The sequence below is a fragment of the Ooceraea biroi genome, chromosome 6 (assembly GCF_003672135.1).
Source record: "Ooceraea biroi isolate clonal line C1 chromosome 6, Obir_v5.4, whole genome shotgun sequence".
NCBI classification, from domain to species: Eukaryota; Metazoa; Arthropoda; class Insecta; order Hymenoptera; family Formicidae; genus Ooceraea; species Ooceraea biroi.
In genome coordinates this window covers 1,653,819-1,670,191 of record NC_039511.1, presented here as the reverse complement: position 1 = coordinate 1,670,191, position 16,373 = coordinate 1,653,819, and the positions used below count along the sequence as shown (strand labels likewise).

Below are 16,373 nucleotides of genomic sequence, written 5' to 3'. Positions count from 1 at the left end.
TAGTTGATAGCAGATAGTTAGCATCATCTGCTTTCGGCAGACTTGGCTATCTGGGATAGTATTCACTGAATATAATATAGTGAATAATAATAATACAATGATTGTTCACATAGTTGTAAAACTGCATCATGATGTAATATTAAACGATACATGTTTGCAACAAGCGTATTATTTAATATTAGAATTTTATTATCAGCATTTCAGTTCTTTGTATTGTATAGCTTCCGCCTTCATAATTGCAGATATAACTCACGTTTGGCTCGGCGGGTATCTAGCTAATTGTAAGCCGAACGAGTGGCAATGGGTGCAGAGCGGCCGTAGGATCGCGGAGAGGAAGGACTCGTCCGGATTCCCACCGTGGGCAAACGTGACCGAGCAGCTTGATTATCACACCGGTGCCGCGTCAAGCTGCCTAAATTTGGATCGCAGCGATCACGTGAAGCCGTATTTGTACGGCCTCGACTGCAACAGCAAACAACCGTTCGTTTGCAAAATATAAGTATGAGGAGGCCAGAGTTGAACCGCGTCCAATTTCCCGTGTGAACGGTGACGCAACACGGTGTAGCAAAAGGTATCCTCTTCCAGCGTGCGACGTAACGCCGCTCGCGAAGAAGGGCAATTGGATCTGCGAAAACGTAGCCAATGGTTTTACAAGTAATCGTGCTTGATTGCTCATCTCAATTGTGCATTTCAGGATAAATTATAATTTCAAAATGGGATTGTATTGCGCAATGACGGATCTGCCGATTCAATTGGCGTTCAATCAAACTGACACTTGCGCTACATTACATGCAATTAATGCCATCATGCGAACAAGTCGAACGCAGTAGACGGCTTTTCGCAAACGAATCCCAATATTTTGCGTAAAGATCTGTCGAGATATAAAGGAAAAAAAATCGTAATATAATAATATAAATCTTCTAAAAACACTAACACGTATTCCTGTTTAACATAAAATTTTGAGAGGCCGATTAATATTAGCAATATTATATTGTGTGCCAATAATTATATATCGCAAATAAATTTCTTAATCTACATACGTCAGCCAAGTAACACGCGATGATGAATACCTCAATCCACAATAATTTGCTTACACGTTATTTTATTTGCCTCCGTAGTCATTACCATCGACGTCGAGCGTATGTCTCGCTATTTAGAAATCCTGAGTCATATAAAGGCTCGTTGGCAATCGGATTGTTGCGATTCCAAGCAGACAAATATTATCGACGTACATCCGGTTAAAACAAGTGCAGAGTTAACTATTCCTGAAATCGATGTGGATTTAAAAGATACATCGCTTAATAATAGTGCAAAGCTAAACCAAGATCATTCCAACTCGCAAGATCAAGTATTAATCCGTACATTTACGTTTCATAAAAATTGCGTGCATATTGATTATACATTCATTAAATAATTTTATATAATAATCATTTTTCAGGTGGCACCTCAAAAGTTAACGGACGCTGGATCAAGATATAGAATAAAAGGGATGCTACGGAATAATGCGACGGAAATGAAGGATTTTCTTTTTTCACGTTCTCCTCCTCCTTTCATTCCTAGAAATAAAAAAAATTTCTCTACATTTTACTTCTTACAGATCAACGATGCACTAAGTATTGTTAATATAGTTATCGGAAAATGTGCTGAAAGTTCTTGAAACGTAAAACAACTTACAAGAACGTCCCTGTGCAAAAGCTTCCCGGCATAGTATTTTAGTAATACACGAATACATGCGTTCTTCATGCTTTACTAGTTCGTGTACACTCGCACGATGCAGTTGGGAGACGTTCACTTGGTCTCTGCTTTCTTTGGCACTTTATTAACGCAAATGTAACAACTTATGAAACAGTATGTACAGAGTCTTAAGATAATATGGCGTATATCAAATGGTAAAGACAAGTAGTAAAAGTTTTGTGGAAACGATATGTCACAGATAATAGACGCACCATCAACAATCTTACATAAACAATGTCACATGTACAATGCACGTGTATAATCTCTTCATTGTTCCCAAATCGTGTATAACATTTGTAGGCACATCATTGACGACATCGTGGTATAGGCATATGTAAGAAAATTAGAATCACGTTAATAAATACCAAATTCTACACTTTCTTCGCGAACACAAGAAAATTTCTTGCAGTAATTTACTCTAACGACATTCCTAATTAATTCGCCTTGATATTTTATTCACATTGAGAACTACCCACGCGCATACATACGCGCTCGTTAAATTCGCATAAATTAAGTAAGACGAAAAATGATAGTGTGTTAACGATGTTGAACGTGATATTAAATGAAGACTTAACAATCAACGAAATTATAATCATCCTAATGAGGTTTCAGAGATTGGTTTACTACAAACAAATTAATTTTACTAATTAATATAATAAATTATAAAACTTAATGCCAATGCGATAACGTAACATTTGAAATTGCATTTGTCGCATTATTTTAGACGATATTATGAAACACTGTTGCATATTATTCCTTCATTATTTGCACATCATCATAAATAAATTCCTGATTGTTACGTACGAATTGCCATTTCGCAGTAATGTAATCGTAACATACGAATATTTGTCGGGACGTAAAATTTTGATAGTAATATAGAGAAGTAGTCCTCGCATCATATTTAACTTACCAAAGAAGAATGAAAAAATCTACGCTACTAGATATTGCACCTGAAAACAGACAAGTAGTTACACCGTTCGTGCATTCGCAAACTGACAAACATGATAATGCACGACGGTAGGCACTAAAAAACGTTTAGTGAAACAGAAATATATCATAATTGACTAAGGAGCATTAGAAGGATTACTTAAGTAAATTAACGTTAATTAATCTACGTATCTTACAACGTACAGAATAAGAAGAGTATAACGCTGCAGATCTCGTGATGTGCAGACAGGCACTGTATTGTTACTCGGAGTACCGCGTGACGCACCGTATCAGCGTCTCCCGGTCTCATTATCAAGTACTTCCCCTCGTAAGATTCGATTTTGTTAATGTATGTTACACAACTCACGCATTAATGTGACGATATTTCGCAATGTCCACGACGACAATCTCATCCAATCGCGATCAGTAATACTTTTTCTTGCACTTGCGGTATCTGTCCACCTCGGACTGCCTCCGCAGCTGATTTAGGAGCTCCGTCGGCACGTACCACAGCTTGTCGACGTTATTGAGCAGGGCCTCGGTCACCTGGCAGCACACCGCGGCCATGTTCACCTGAGCGGTCAGGTCGGCGCGATCGCGCGGGTAGACGTAGCGCGGCGGGAAGAGGGACGGCGCCACGATCATCGCCACGTTGTGTATGGACATCTTGTTCGACGCCTGATTCTCGATGACGAGCTTGAGGAAGTTCAGCAGCGTCTCCAGGGTGCATCGATGCTCGACCGGCAGCAACAGCACCAGCAGATTAAGCGAGTACACCAAGTCGTTGGGATTCTTCACACCTGCGCACGAAATTCGTTTCGAAATTAGATTCAGGCGACGACATGATAGATAGACCAAGCTGCTGAAGACTAATCTACCAACCGTGACTCTGATAGAAAGCGTCGATCAGTTCGACAGTGAGAAGCGGCTGCGGCAAGTCGCGCAGCAGCCTTTTCAACACGGCCGAGAGATCGTGGCACGGCGTGCGCTTGAACAGTTTGTCCATCTCCTTTGGCTTGCAGTAGAAATCCGTTTCCAGCTCCGTGCAGATCATCTCCACCTGGATGATTAACATCGACGAGCGATAACTTGTAGGTAGTCAACTTTTAGTACTCCGAGTAATTTTTAAGCGTTGCTATGAAACATATTCCGCGTTCTATTCGTTACTATTACATATTTTAACTAGCATCTACTTTCGACACTCACCTTTTGCTTATGACCGCCGACGCGTAGAATACCCTCCTCCTTGACTCCACGTTTCGTCAGCTCGTCGAGAATCTTTTGGAAGACCAACGGTATATTGTTCTCCTCGCTCGTCAACTGACTGTCCCTGAGAAGCAGCGTCGACAGAGACACGCCGAACAGATTTCCAGCTGCAAATGTACGGACGTCGCTGAAATCTTGCGGCGGCGCGGCGGGCAAGCGAACGCGATCGCACGACGTGTCACCTACCTTTCCTCCGTCGTTTGTTCGGCTTTCGTCTCGTGAGCGGTATGTTGTACTTGTCGAATATCGCCGTTAGCTCGAGCCACAGGAGCGGTTGCAGCCTCGTGAGATCCCGCTGCGACAACAGCTCCACGTCCTGCCGGGCGTAATCGTCATCGGCCGCGAGGTTATTCGAGGTCCACACCTGCGACTTGGCCTCGTTCGTCCTGCACATCTCCTCGAAACTGAGATGGCCATGCGACGACGTGCGACTCAACGGGCGGGCTATCAAGTTCTCGTTCGCCGGTCTCGTCAGACCGTACAAACTGCTGTGACTTCGCGTTACCGCCGCGTGGCTCCCGGAACTTCGTCTACAAGAACGATACGCTAGCTAGACAGATTTCAGAAATGACGATCGGAAATTAATTTGCTTGTTCACAGATATTACCGAAGAGTCGATTCCTTCGGCACGGTCAGTTTCCTGACCGATTCGGTGTCGAGATGCGCCGTGCTCGATACGTCGCCGAGGTCGCCGTTGTTGTGCCTCTGAATTGGTCTGGCGATGTGCACCGTCCCCAATCTGTGATAGCCGGTCAGCTGAATTCCCTCTGCGAACGTACGTTGCGTCTTAGACGTCGAACGAATGAAACGAAGCGTTTTACGAATCTTTAAGCAACGTGGATGCGCAAGTAGAGCGATACCAGAATCATTCGCGACGTTTCCTCTCGACCAGTTGCCGGTCCTCCTGAAAATTTCCTGCACAGGCGCCGGAGCTGGAGCGGGCACTGCGTTAAGGATCGTCTGCGGGGCGCTCGGCGTCCTACGCACCGTCGCCTTCCCCTCGTTTCGATGAAATATGGACACGAAGCTCGGCACGCAGGCACTTTAAAGACCAAACATGGCTCGTGAGAAATGTGCATCGCAGAGATAAATGATCGAACGTCGTAATAAACCCACTTCTGGTGCGTATCCTCGATCACGGTGACCGTCGGCGGCGAAGGTGGCGACGCATTCCCCGGAATCGAGTCTAAGGAGTCAGGAGTCGCACTGCGCGATCGCGTACCCGTACTGGAGACCTAAAAATACATGAGTCACGATTAATTTGACGAATGAAATAAACGAGTGACGTCGATTATGATCAAGAATGGTTCTAAGAATTTCGAGAACACGTTTTCACTCGCCGATATACCTCCACGTCTTTGAAGACGTCCCTGATGTCTGGCTTGCGGACACGTTGCCGCTGATTGAAACGCTGCTTGACCGTGTGGTTGAGCGATCGCACACGACGCTTCACAGCTTCCGCCTGTGCTCGCGACAGCGGGCGCAGGGCTGCTCCCAACTCCTCCGGTTGCACCTCCCTGCCTGCTTTCCACGCCTCCGTTAATTGTCCCAAACCTGCTGCGTGTAACCAGTCGGCTTCCTCTTCTCCCTCTGTGCAGGAAGCAAGTAAAACTGTTAAATTTTTCTGATTTCAAATTCATTTTCCTTATCAAGACATTCCTCCACAATCAATAAAAAAATTGTATATATTAATAACGAACCGTCGTAACTCCGTGGGCTGCATTCTTCGTCCAAGTAGTCGTCCAGCATTTTTGTCTCCTCTATCATCTTCTGATATTCCTCCCAGTATTCGAGTAGGTGGTTATCACCTCCCGCGTAGGTGGCACCGTGTCCCCTATCCATCTTATCTCCCGTTTCCTTTCTGCTTCGCCTTATATCGCTCTGTTATGGAACGTACATTCGTCGACCGGACAACCACTGGGAGCATCTAACGAGCTCTGTCACTCCAGAAGCGCGTCGCTACTCCAGTATCTGAAAAGATCGTATTAATCATGTCAAAAGCTCTGTTACACTTATCTCACTCGTGTCTACCTTGGCCTAATCTTGGGTGATTCATTGGCAGATAACATCACGATCATTGATCACCATAGGTAAAAGATATTATAAGCATACAATTATCTCTGCCGTGAGCAATACCAGGAGCACGAAGAAAGAACTCTACAGCCTTTGCGTGCTCACGGGACCCAACATGGGACACTTGTTGCAACATGGAATACAAAACGACGGACACCGAACAAGTTTTGCACAAACCGAGTGTCCTTTTTTCAGAACTCGGTCTCTGAGACGTAAACTCGATGAATGAGAAATAATCGGAAGGCGTGGAGATAAAATTCCATAGTCCGTTAATCTTGAATCGTTATCTGTTCTTGAAATTTAGGAAGCGGTCCAAGAACGTTTCACCAGAACGTATCTCTGCGACACAGCGAACACAATCGTATCGCACGCGGCCACGGTTGACAGATTCTCGGAACAATACGCGGCTCAGCGCTCATTTACGCCGAGGGGACCTTTATCGAGCACCCACTTGGCTGTTGAACAGTGTAAACAACGATCGGCGATGGGAGATATTTCTCGAGTGATGCATCGAGTGACTCGCCGCGTTCCGTGAAACGGAGAAAACTCGGCGAACTTCAGTTAAGTCGCGTCGCGCGTTCATTTAGCACGCACACGCACACGTACGTACGTATAATATACACACAGCTGTGATTTCGAACGCGCTCGTAAACGCGTCGTGCGTCTTACCACGGCCGAGCACGCGTGGATACGCGCGGACAAGCGCGCGGGGTCTCGCCGAGTAACTTATTCGCAGCGTCGTCCTTCCTTCTCTCGTATGTACAATAACAAGTCGCACAATCGCGTCGCGCCGTGTTTCACGCGCGTGCGTTCGTAAACACACTACCACGAATCATGCACGCAGCTACGTACATACATACGCAACGTACGCGCACGATACACGCGTATTCATCGAAATAATAACCACCTTACGCGGCGGAGCGCAAAATACGATCGCTTACGGTAAGCGCGCAACTTCACGCCGATGTATCGCAACGCGATATATAACCTAATTCCCGACTCACACTAGCGCCGTTGACGGCGCGACGCCTTTTTCATGAATGGGACGCGCGCGTCACGAGCAGGATTCCTTCGCGGGGCACTCGGTGACGTGTGCAGGCTCATCGCGCGCTCCGAAAGCGAGTTCTGAGACGCAGGAGATTTAAAGCGAGAGAGAGACGGCGATAATACGAGAGTGCCGAGCCTTTACCACGAGCGATACGGCTTCTAATCCTCGTCGAAGAGACGCTTCTAATGCTCGTCGCAAACGTTCGATCGCTCGCGCGAGAATCGCGCGCCTCGAATACCAGGCACGATTTTTTGTCGAGGCTAGCCGCTTCCGAGAAGTCCTAATGTATTCCGCGCGCGACCACGCATCGCGAGTCCGAGGGCGGGGGTGGGCGCGGGGGCGGAGGAGAGGAGGGGGAGGAAAAGCAGGCGACGATGCGATCCGCGCGCGCGCGCTCGCGTGTTTATGATTACCTACACTCTCGCGCACACGGCGAACGCTGCGCGTTTCCAAGCGCGCGAACGCTCGCATAGAAAAAGGAAAAACTATTCGAACGCGGCCCCCCCCCCCCGACACCTGTTATTGCTGGGACGCCATCTTCTACGCCGAACGGATACGGCAGGACGGTGGCTGCGATTTTCGGCACCACCGTCAAGATGAAAAATTGTTTCCAGGATGAAAATTGGCGCGACTTTATTATTAATGTCCGATACGTCCACGCACGCGGAAATCGACTCTCACGTCGCGACTATTGCGTCGCGCTCATACGAGTCAAAGTCGGAGATCGTGTTCGCGTCCCAGTAAGCAAAATGTGTGCAATCTGCCAGCAGATTGGCAACAGATTACTGCAGAAGTTGATAGCAAATTGGCATCCGTTATGTCCGCATTAGGATAGTGATCTGCCAGCAGAGCCTGCTAACAGACTCTGACAGCGGATTGGCGGCAGAAACCGAGCAGGATCTGTTAACATCTGACGGCAGATTGACGGCAGAAACCGAACAGAATCTGCAGCTTTTGGCCATTCATATTTACGATATATTAAAGCATGTGTTTACTTTTAACACACTATAAATTGCCATTTTATATTACCATGTGTTAAAAGAACGCATTTGTTTGTTTGTTAAATTAAAGTACATTTGGCTTGATGTGTCTTTCTGACAGTTCGTTGCATAATCTCTCTCTTATTGTTAATTTATTCTACTCTGAAGTCCGAATTTTGCTTTCGAACTTCAGATTGCTCGTGGCGCGCGTGAACTACATGGACGTTGTCCATGGGAGCCTTTGTGCCGCAAGTGCAAACATTTTCAGAAAAATTAATATTATCATGCCAAGGCGCGTATATTAACTTATATAACTGGTAGGCTAAATCTTAACATCGAGTAAGAACTCGACGTGTGCACCGCATAGCGGTGCGGAGCGAAAACACATATTCATAGCCGTGTAAATTTGAATACTGTCAAAAGCTGCAGATCCTGTTCGGTTTCTGCTGTCAATCTGCTGTTAGATTCCGCGCGCGCAGATCTTGCTCGGTTTCTGCTGCCAACCTGCCGTTAGATTCCGCGTGCGCAAATCTTGCTCGGTTTCTGTCGACAATCCGACTTCAAGCCATGTTTGCAGATTCTGCTCGGTTTCTGCCGCCGATCTGTTCTTAGATTTTGTGAGCAAGCTCTGTTAAATTTCTGGCACCAATTTGTCGCATTAATCGTTAATAACAACTTCTGTATCAAATTTGTTGTCTTTTGGCTGGCAATAGTTGATAGCAGATAGTTAGCATCATCTGCTTTCGGCAGACTTGGCTATCTGGGGTATTACGCAACATCCAGCTCCGATCTCGACGAAGTTACAGCAATTTCCACTTCCGTTTGTAGAATCGGTTTCCCGCTTGAGCTCAAGCCGAGGACTTGCGTTCTCCGTGCAGTCTGGCGTCATCAAGGCCGAATGAAGAAAAGTCGACGTGACGAAACGACCCGTCCGTTAAGTCCCCGATAAGAGCGTGGCTCTTGGAGTTAATCTCCTCAGATCCGACGCGATTACGGGAGAACGCGAGTTTTCGTGTCGACTCTCACGTCTGTCGATTGTTTTCCCGGCTGGTCACGCGCGCACCAGCCACTTTCGTCATACTCGGCGATACTTCACCTCGACGATCGGCGCAAAACAACTGCGCACAGAATAAAAATGTGGAATAAAAAACGCAAATTGCAAGCTGAATATGGATGAAACTGCACGCACGGAATGCGGTTCTCTGTCAATGAGATCGGCGCAAAAAGGAGAGGGAGAAGAAAAAAATGATATGATTGGCGGCCGCTCGATAATTACGTAGAAACGCAAAAAGTTCGATTCGCACGGCAATCAGATAAAGCGTAGTGCGCTCGTGTGCGCAATCATCGGCCCCGTAATGCGCCTGGTCGAGCGCATTCCCGATCGCGCGCCAATATCGTTCGCGGCATTGGCTTACGGTACTGCCGATGCGCGCGTGAGCGTGAACGCAGATCTGTATGTGTTCCATGGCGCAGCGTGTATGTACGTGCACGCGATGGTGGAAATAATAAATTCCAACAGCCTTCTGGTGGAAATGCGGCTATATCGGGACGGCCATTCACAGATGCGCAACTGCGCGGCGCGGACGCGCGCATATTACAGCAACATCATGAATCATTAACGTCTACTACAGAAGAAATACAGATGCGAGCGCGCGCGTTCTCGCTCTCGGAGAGAAGCCACGGCGCAGTTCCCCGTACGCCCATGGAATCTGCGACGTGGATGCGCGATGCACGTTTTCATAGATCCCTATCTCGGGGCCGGTGATAATAAATTACTGATAATAAATTACACGTTTTTACCTCCCTCGCTCGCCGTCTCGCTCGCGACAAATTTATCCGGCGGGATAAAAAATTAAAAATCGCGATCGTTCCATTTTTTCTCTCTTGTTTATCACGTCAACGAGACCTTGCGCGCGTTATTAAATTATTCAACGGATAATGTGAATAGCAAATTGCTCGCGTAACTGCGATGCAGATGCACGCACATGAGTACGTGATCTCGCGAAACGAGGCTCTTGCACAGGCCCACGATCGTTAGATCATCACGGTCTCGGTGTCGCGGAGTGAGAAGAGCTTATTTTATTAGAAAAGCATACATTCAGACTCACTTGATCGACGAAATATAACATGGACATAAAAACGTTTACAATTCGAGAGCGTTCGCATTTGCTCTTCCTCCTCTCTGCCTCGTCATCAAGTGCGCCCGTCGCACAAATTCGACAAAACACGACTGACTGGTCGTGCACACTCGGGTCCCACGAACGTAAAACGTACCGCAGCATAAACCACACGCGTAGCGCAGATCGAACTTAGATGGTAGTACTCGGAATATTTAACTTCTATTAGCGCGGTTGCCCCACCCGCGACGATGCGTGTCCCTGTACTCATCCATTGCGCGCGCCCGTTCCAGATGCTCGGGGTCGTCCGTCTCCTCCATCTCCTCCTTCAAGATGTCCTCGCCGTCCTTCTCGTCGCTCGTGGCCGCTCCGCTGTTTGCCACGTCCTGCAGACACCGAGCATTCTTTGCGCCATGCTGCGACGGATCTGGCCAGCTGAAACGGAACCGGAAACGTGGCTGTAGATTACACGTTACGTGTAACTAATGCGTGACGAACATGTTTATGTCAAAATGTCAAAATAAATAAATTAATAATAATAAATAAGATAAAAAATAAGATGCTCGTTGAATTTAATCGAGTCTACGTACTCTCCATCTTTGACCCTTTTGTCGTAGAACTCCTCGACTGTCATGACCGGCAAACTCGGGTAGCCAGCTCCGTAAACCTTCTTTTGCACCTCGTCTCGGGTAATGATGATGGGTTGCAACTTTGGAGTGGGCAATTTCTGTTTCTGCGTCTCGGACGCCAAGCTGTGCATCGGTCCCATCCTCTTGATATTCTCCAGGATCATCTTCTCCTTGCCCAACAGATTCAGCTCTTCCACTATTTGTACCGCGTATAATTTCAACAGCGTAACGAAGTACTCCCTCTTGATCTCGTCGTCGATGTTCGGATTGTCGAGGTTTTTCTTCAACGTCTCTAGACGAGACTCCAACTCCTTCTCTTGCTTGTACCTTTGTAGCTTTGCGTTTCTGCTGAGAACCTAGGGCACAAGAAATCTCGTCGTTAGAATAATTCTGTTAATTAATTTACAGCACGATCAATAATAATAATGGTCAACCATATCTTCCAGCATCCTTGGCGAGTGTGTCTGCCTGTTCGATACGCTCGAGTTATCTCCTGCGTCGCTCTTCTCATCGGTCGAATTGATTTCTGGCACTTGAACGTCCGTCAGATCGTACGTCTTCAGTCGCTTCAAGAAATCGACAAAATAGATCTCCGCCACCTTGACGAGGTGCATTCTGTCGTCGTTGCCGCATATCTTGGTGGTGAGCTTGCCCAGCAGAGCTGGCAGCAGGAAATACTTGATATTCTCCGTGGCCACTTCCTCAAAGCTCTCGTTGTCGCTAAACATGTCCACCGCGGACACCAATCTCGTCGCGTCCTCGAGCGTACGCATTGTCCGCTTTATGTCTACCTGCAACGAGGAGAGGAGACGTGACAGCCTTTGCTACGAGGATTCTCGAATTAATATCGGGAGAGAATCCGACTTGAGGGTCTTGGAATAGAAAATTATTTTATATTTATATCGATCATTCGACGGATAATTGTTTATTACTGAAAAAATCTCGACAATCCGCACCTGTACTTTCGTGCTGTTTGTTGGCTCTTGTGTGTTATTAATATTGTTGAACATCTCGAACGCGTTGTCAAACAATGCCGACAACGTCGTGGAATCGTTTCCATCCTTCTCATCGCCCGGGTCCTTCGACAGCATCTTCTCCGACATCGTGTACCGACGATCGCCTGAGTTATACCGATATCTGTCAGAGTCGTGCGTCAAACAGCGACAGATCACTGCTCCGCTGGAAGCATATAGGTTAGAATCGTCAGGTTATCTCGTTCGTGCGAGTGCTATAAATAGTCGCTGCACGCTAGCGCCTCCTCAGGAAGTACGGCGACGGGAAACCGCGAGATAAACCAAAATAAAATGCTCCCTCGATGATAAAAAAATTCTTTTTCACACGAATTTGTTTAACGAACACGCGACGCGAGTCGGTCGCCACAAAAGTATGCAAGTAATTGAGGTTATAAGGAGCCGGTATTAGTAAAACATTTTATTTAGATCGATTTTATGTACAGACGTAACGCGCATCTCTAGTCTATCGACGTTCCATAGTGTGCTCTACCGTGGAATATCAAAATACAGTCAGTTTAGCGTTGCTCTTCCTTTGATTCTGCTCGGCGACGATGCTCTTCTCGGAAGCCCTCAGATCCGTCAGCTCCCTCTGCGTCTCCCTGTACTTCATCGCGATGCTGTTGTAAAGAGCGCTGCCCTCAACGTGCCTCGCCAGCGATTCCTTCAGCTTGCACGACTGCCTCTCCAGCCGACTTATGTCCTCGCCAACTTGAAAGTTCGCTACGTTCAGATTTCTATTCGACTCGGTCTTGAGTCTCTTCTTCTTCCGCGAACTGCCAGCCTCGTTATCGTCCTTAGCTGCAAGATATTAATCGTGATCGAACATAATCGTGACTGAATACGTTGCAAACGCATCGCATTGGTTCTTTCGACTTACGCTTGTCGCCCAATGTTTTATTTATGAAGTTAAACACGTTGCTGTTCTCCCTCTCTTTATCCCTCAGGTATTGCCTCTCCCTTTGCTGCTCCAACTTTCGTTGTTGCTTCGCTGCCTTCTGCTGTTGTTTGCGCATCTTCCGCTCCGCGGAGACCAGATCTTCGTCGTCACCGACAAATTCGCGCAGTTGCATACAGTGATCTGGAAATTCAAACAAATTGCATTGCACAAAAAATTCAGGGGAGAACTTGGATGGAAAGAAACTTCAATATTTAGAATTTTCAATACCTAGTGACTTCCCTGCCGGTAGAACCGTGGCCTCGACTGGCTCTACCCTGCCGTCAGCGAGTTTGCCGAGGCCGGTGCCCATCACGTAACCCATCTGCATCATTAACTTGCTACCAATGCCACGTGTATGCTTCTCCCAATTTCCCAGAGGCTCGCCGGATTGCAGCGTCAGCAGGGATCTGTGAGCCGACTTTTCGTGCTCCTCCGAGTGCGACGGTGAGTTGGGTTTGGAATCGTCGTCGTCGTCGTCCTCGCTGTCGTCAGACGTGTCCGACATCTCCAGGTCCGTGTCATCTGCGAACACAACAGACGGAACAGACAGCTACACATAGAACGCGCTACACGTGTACTTTTTAACACGTGCTTACTGAGCGGCAAGAGATTCTGCAGGTCTGCCTCGATAATTTCGCCGCTCGCTTCGAACTTCACCCTGCACTCGTCCCCCTCCTTCTCCGGCAACTTCAAAACGACGGATCTGTGCCACGTGTTGTTCTTCCGCTTTGCCAGAATCCTGCTGCCCATCTTGATGCTGGAGAAATCGGGCGCCCTGCAAGACGCAAGTTAACAACTGGAATAAGTCTTGCGCGACGATTAAACACTTGGCGAGACGACGATTAAACGAGAATATACTTGTACTCCCGTAGACTCGAGAACGACACGATCTCGCCGTGCGAGTAGTGGCAGTTCTCGTCGGTGAACTTGCAACTGCCGTCGAGGAAATACGAGCACGGGATCATCTCCCTGTGCGTCGGATTGAGAAAGAACACCCGAACCTGATTAACGGTCAAATTTAATAATCGGAGAAAAAAGCGAGCAGACTGAAAATACGTATCGCGCATCGATATCGACAATCGATCGGCAGTCCTACTTGCCTTAATATCGTGAATGTCCTTAATGTCTTCGTCATCGTTTCTATAAACGGAGCATATCATGGCGTTATGGTAGCCAATACCTCCCCAGGTACCGCCATAAGGGGCCTTGCATTTCATGCCCTCTAGCTCCTTCAATTCGTCCTGCAAGATCAACTTGCACCGTATAATTGTGTCACCGCTACGACATAGAGAATAGTTGCATACTGACTTCGATGCCACTGGAAGCTACATCAGCTGTATCCTCCTGTCTTGTGCTCTCATCCGACGGCTTTTCCAGCTCTGCCTAATGAATTGAAGGACGTTTAATACAATACAATTAGTCTTTACCACACTTTTACATATCAAGTTTGGTACTTTTTGGTATTTTGATAATTAAATTTGATATTCGTTGGAACTAATATCTAAAACGGACCTTGAACAAGGCATATTCCTTGTCCAGTGGGTCCTCCTCCTCGTCAAATTCCTCGTCGTCGTTTTTCTTGTCCTCGTTTCCCTCAAGGCTTCGCAGACTTTCCCTGGTCAGTGAAATGAGCTCCTCGATGTCGGACTTTAGACTGAGCAGATTGTCTCTGTCAGGACCCTTTGGTGTCGCGGACAGTGTCGTGTCCACTTGTGATAGCTGAAAATGATAAAAATCGCGGATGTAAATACGTCAAGTGCGTCAAGAGAGGAGAGACAGAAGAAATTTAACTTTCATGCCAACCAACGGTTTTATCTTTTTTTTGTAAACTGTCAAAGTGTACCTGAGTCTCGTACTGCTCGATGGCTTCTGTCAAGCTCCTCGCATCTGTCATGGTGCCGTTGACAAGAGACAAGCAAAGGATACAGCGCGATTATCGAACCGCATAAACCGCGGCTTCTTTTTTAATAATTATTTGTCTTTTCGTGTATGTACGTTGACAGCTCGCAACGCTTGCACAGCTGAGCGTAGTTCGATCCTGTTCGTTTTGCACCTTGAGCAGTCGTGCCACACGTCTGCCTTCTCGTCCTAATTGTATAATGTTCCTGCACCTAACCTCGAAATTTCGATTGCGCGAAACGATGGTGCGTTTCATAGCTGTGGTTAATATTGCATGGATTAGCGTGCATTTAAAATCAGAAATTGTTTTCATGTAGTTTTAAATGTCAATGACGAGTTGAGGTTTCAAGATTATTTTTATTAAGTAGATGTGTAGAATTAGAAGTGAAAGTACTTCCCCTACTACCAGAGCCTCGGTAGCGCAGTAGGCAGCGCGTAAGTCTCATAATCTTAAGGTCGTGAGTTCGATCCTCACCCGGGGCAAATTTTTTTTACCGCTAAAAAATTCAACAATTATTAATTTTATTAATAATTATTAATTATTGTATTACCCATTTGTAAGCGAAACGCGAGACATAAAAATTATCTCTAAAATAAAAATTACAAAGAAAAAGAAAGAGAGAAATTTTGTCACGAACGGTATAAGTCGGCGCTTCGAGTTGTTTCTCGAATTACGTAATATTCGCGACTGGCTAACGAACGGCAGGCTTACGAAAGAAATCGGCTGTTGAGCAGTATAGAGGGAAAGCGGCTCGTTTGGCGGAGAAACAGAGCATAAGAGACAATTATGCAAATGCGACGCCCGCAAGAAGGGCCTGTCGGGCTCTCGGAATTGAAATGTGGAAGTCAAAACGAGTTGTGAATTGTTCGTTGCCCTTTAGCGGTAGCGCAATTTGCAAGCAAACAGCCCATCAAGCCGAAGTCGCCGCGGGCTGCGCTGTTTCCCGAAGGAATAGCCATTCGCTGGGTTTCTTACTGGGAAGGAACGGCAATGCCGATGCTCCCAGAAAATGGCGCCTTTCTCGGGGTGAACGGCGCCTCGCGAATCTCTTTAGTGGCGAAAGCAGCGCGCAACGTAATAATATTTATTATTCACATTTATAAATCACACTTTCTGCTCTCTTCGTATTCTTTTCACTCAAAATACGCTCGTATAACGATCTCGATCGCGAACAAGACCGCATCCCCAGTTGCCTGCGGCTTCTGGATCATCGCAGCTTGATGCACGACGCACCCAGATAACACGCATGTCGAAATTACATCTTAAAGACGTCTTAAAACTGACGTCTTTAAGACTATATCAGAAAGATGTCCTTAAGACGTCGTGAAAGAGACGTCTTAAATTCATTATCAGAAAGATATCTTTAAGATGTCTTAAAAAAATGTCTTTAAGACTTTGTCAGAAAGTCGTCCTTAAGAAGTTATAAGATAGACGTCTTTAAGACTTTGTCAGAAAGTCGTCCTTAAGACACGTCTTAGAAACGACTTTAAGGCTTTATTAGAAAGACGTCTTTATAATGTCTTAGAAAGATGTCTTTACGACTGATACAAAATGTCATCGACAAAATGACATATGTTAAGTTATGAATGTCATTTTGTCGATGACATTTTGTATCAGTCGTAGACATCTTTCTAACGCGTTATAAAAACGTCTTTCTAATCCATGTGTCAATGATAATCAAACCAATTCTCCAAGAGTTAAGACTTTTTGGAATCGGCAAGGAAGCTGGCAGGGGCCAGAGGACAGAAT

At 46.4% G+C, this 16,373-nt stretch overlaps 3 protein-coding genes and 1 non-coding gene across 9 annotated transcripts; 1 reads left to right on the top strand and 3 right to left on the bottom strand.

Moving 5' to 3' along the window:
• Positions 1-1,796: 1,796 nt before the first annotated feature.
• On the bottom strand, positions 1,797-7,350 carry LOC105276437 (rho GTPase-activating protein conundrum). Of its 5 annotated transcripts, none has more exons than XM_011334040.3 (10): positions 7,190-7,350; positions 5,628-5,898; positions 5,276-5,538; positions 5,044-5,162; positions 4,788-4,969; positions 4,535-4,694; positions 4,114-4,457; positions 3,868-4,034; positions 3,544-3,721; positions 1,797-3,461 (listed from the first exon to the last, which is right to left on the bottom strand). In XM_011334040.3, the coding sequence occupies exons 2-10, from the start codon at positions 5,767-5,769 to the stop codon at positions 3,085-3,087; spliced, it is 1,932 nt and encodes a 643-aa protein (XP_011332342.1). In that variant the 5' UTR covers positions 5,770-5,898; positions 7,190-7,350; the 3' UTR covers positions 1,797-3,084. The 5 variants fall into 5 exon arrangements, with proteins under 5 accessions (XP_011332342.1, XP_011332343.1, XP_011332341.1 ...); XM_011334041.2 differs by lacking the exon at positions 7,190-7,350 and adding an exon at positions 7,005-7,176; XM_011334039.2 differs by lacking the exon at positions 7,190-7,350 and adding an exon at positions 6,670-6,769.
• A 2,549-nt stretch (positions 7,351-9,899) lies between these two features.
• On the bottom strand, positions 9,900-12,018 carry LOC105276436 (immunoglobulin-binding protein 1b). The gene is made up of 4 exons (XM_011334037.3): positions 11,731-12,018; positions 11,209-11,565; positions 10,736-11,130; positions 9,900-10,580 (listed from the first exon to the last, which is right to left on the bottom strand). Exons 1-4 carry the CDS (start codon positions 11,875-11,877, stop codon positions 10,361-10,363), a joined length of 1,119 nt encoding a protein of 372 aa, XP_011332339.1. The 5' UTR covers positions 11,878-12,018; the 3' UTR covers positions 9,900-10,360.
• Positions 12,019-12,190: 172 nt separating this feature from the next.
• LOC105276438 (zinc finger CCCH-type with G patch domain-containing protein) lies at positions 12,191-14,791 on the bottom strand. Of its 2 annotated transcripts, XM_011334044.3 has the most exons (9): positions 14,568-14,655; positions 14,237-14,443; positions 14,033-14,107; positions 13,825-13,965; positions 13,583-13,725; positions 13,321-13,499; positions 12,953-13,246; positions 12,665-12,865; positions 12,287-12,585 (listed from the first exon to the last, which is right to left on the bottom strand). In XM_011334044.3, exons 1-9 carry the CDS (start codon positions 14,616-14,618, stop codon positions 12,287-12,289), a joined length of 1,590 nt encoding a protein of 529 aa, XP_011332346.2. In that variant the 5' UTR covers positions 14,619-14,655. The 2 variants fall into 2 exon arrangements, with proteins under 2 accessions (XP_011332345.2, XP_011332346.2); XM_011334043.3 differs by having other exon boundaries at positions 12,191-12,585; positions 13,583-13,965; positions 14,568-14,791.
• Positions 14,792-15,033: 242 nt separating this feature from the next.
• On the top strand, positions 15,034-15,106 carry Trnam-cau. The gene has a single exon. It is a non-coding gene; the product is annotated as a tRNA-Met (tRNA).
• The last annotated feature ends 1,267 nt before the right edge of the window (positions 15,107-16,373 follow it).

What these genes read in the sequence shown, in the direction of transcription:
- LOC105276437 (XM_011334040.3), bottom strand. Translation starts at nt 5,769, where the DNA reads ATGGATAGGGGACACGGTGCCACCTACGCGGGAGGTGATAACCACCTA. An exon ending in ACGTCTTCAAAGACGTGGAG is followed by an intron (nt 5,163 to 5,275) that starts GTATATCGGCGA and finishes ATGTATTTTTAG; the next exon opens with GTCTCCAGTACGGGTACGCG. An exon ending in GAACAAACGACGGAGGAAAG is followed by an intron (nt 4,035 to 4,113) that starts GTAGGTGACACG and finishes GTACATTTGCAG; the next exon opens with CTGGAAATCTGTTCGGCGTG.
- LOC105276436 (XM_011334037.3), bottom strand. Translation starts at nt 11,877, where the DNA reads ATGTCGGAGAAGATGCTGTCGAAGGACCCGGGCGATGAGAAGGATGGA. An exon ending in CAAACAGCACGAAAGTACAG is followed by an intron (nt 11,566 to 11,730) that starts GTGCGGATTGTC and finishes TCCTCGTTGCAG; the next exon opens with GTAGACATAAAGCGGACAAT. An exon ending in CAAGGATGCTGGAAGATATG is followed by an intron (nt 11,131 to 11,208) that starts GTTGACCATTAT and finishes CTTGTGCCCTAG; the next exon opens with GTTCTCAGCAGAAACGCAAA.
- LOC105276438 (XM_011334043.3), bottom strand. Translation starts at nt 14,618, where the DNA reads ATGACAGATGCGAGGAGCTTGACAGAAGCCATCGAGCAGTACGAGACT. An exon ending in TCGAGCAGTACGAGACTCAG is followed by an intron (nt 14,444 to 14,567) that starts GTACACTTTGAC and finishes TATCATTTTCAG; the next exon opens with CTATCACAAGTGGACACGAC. An exon ending in TAAAACATTGGGCGACAAGC is followed by an intron (nt 12,586 to 12,664) that starts GTAAGTCGAAAG and finishes AATATCTTGCAG; the next exon opens with CTAAGGACGATAACGAGGCT.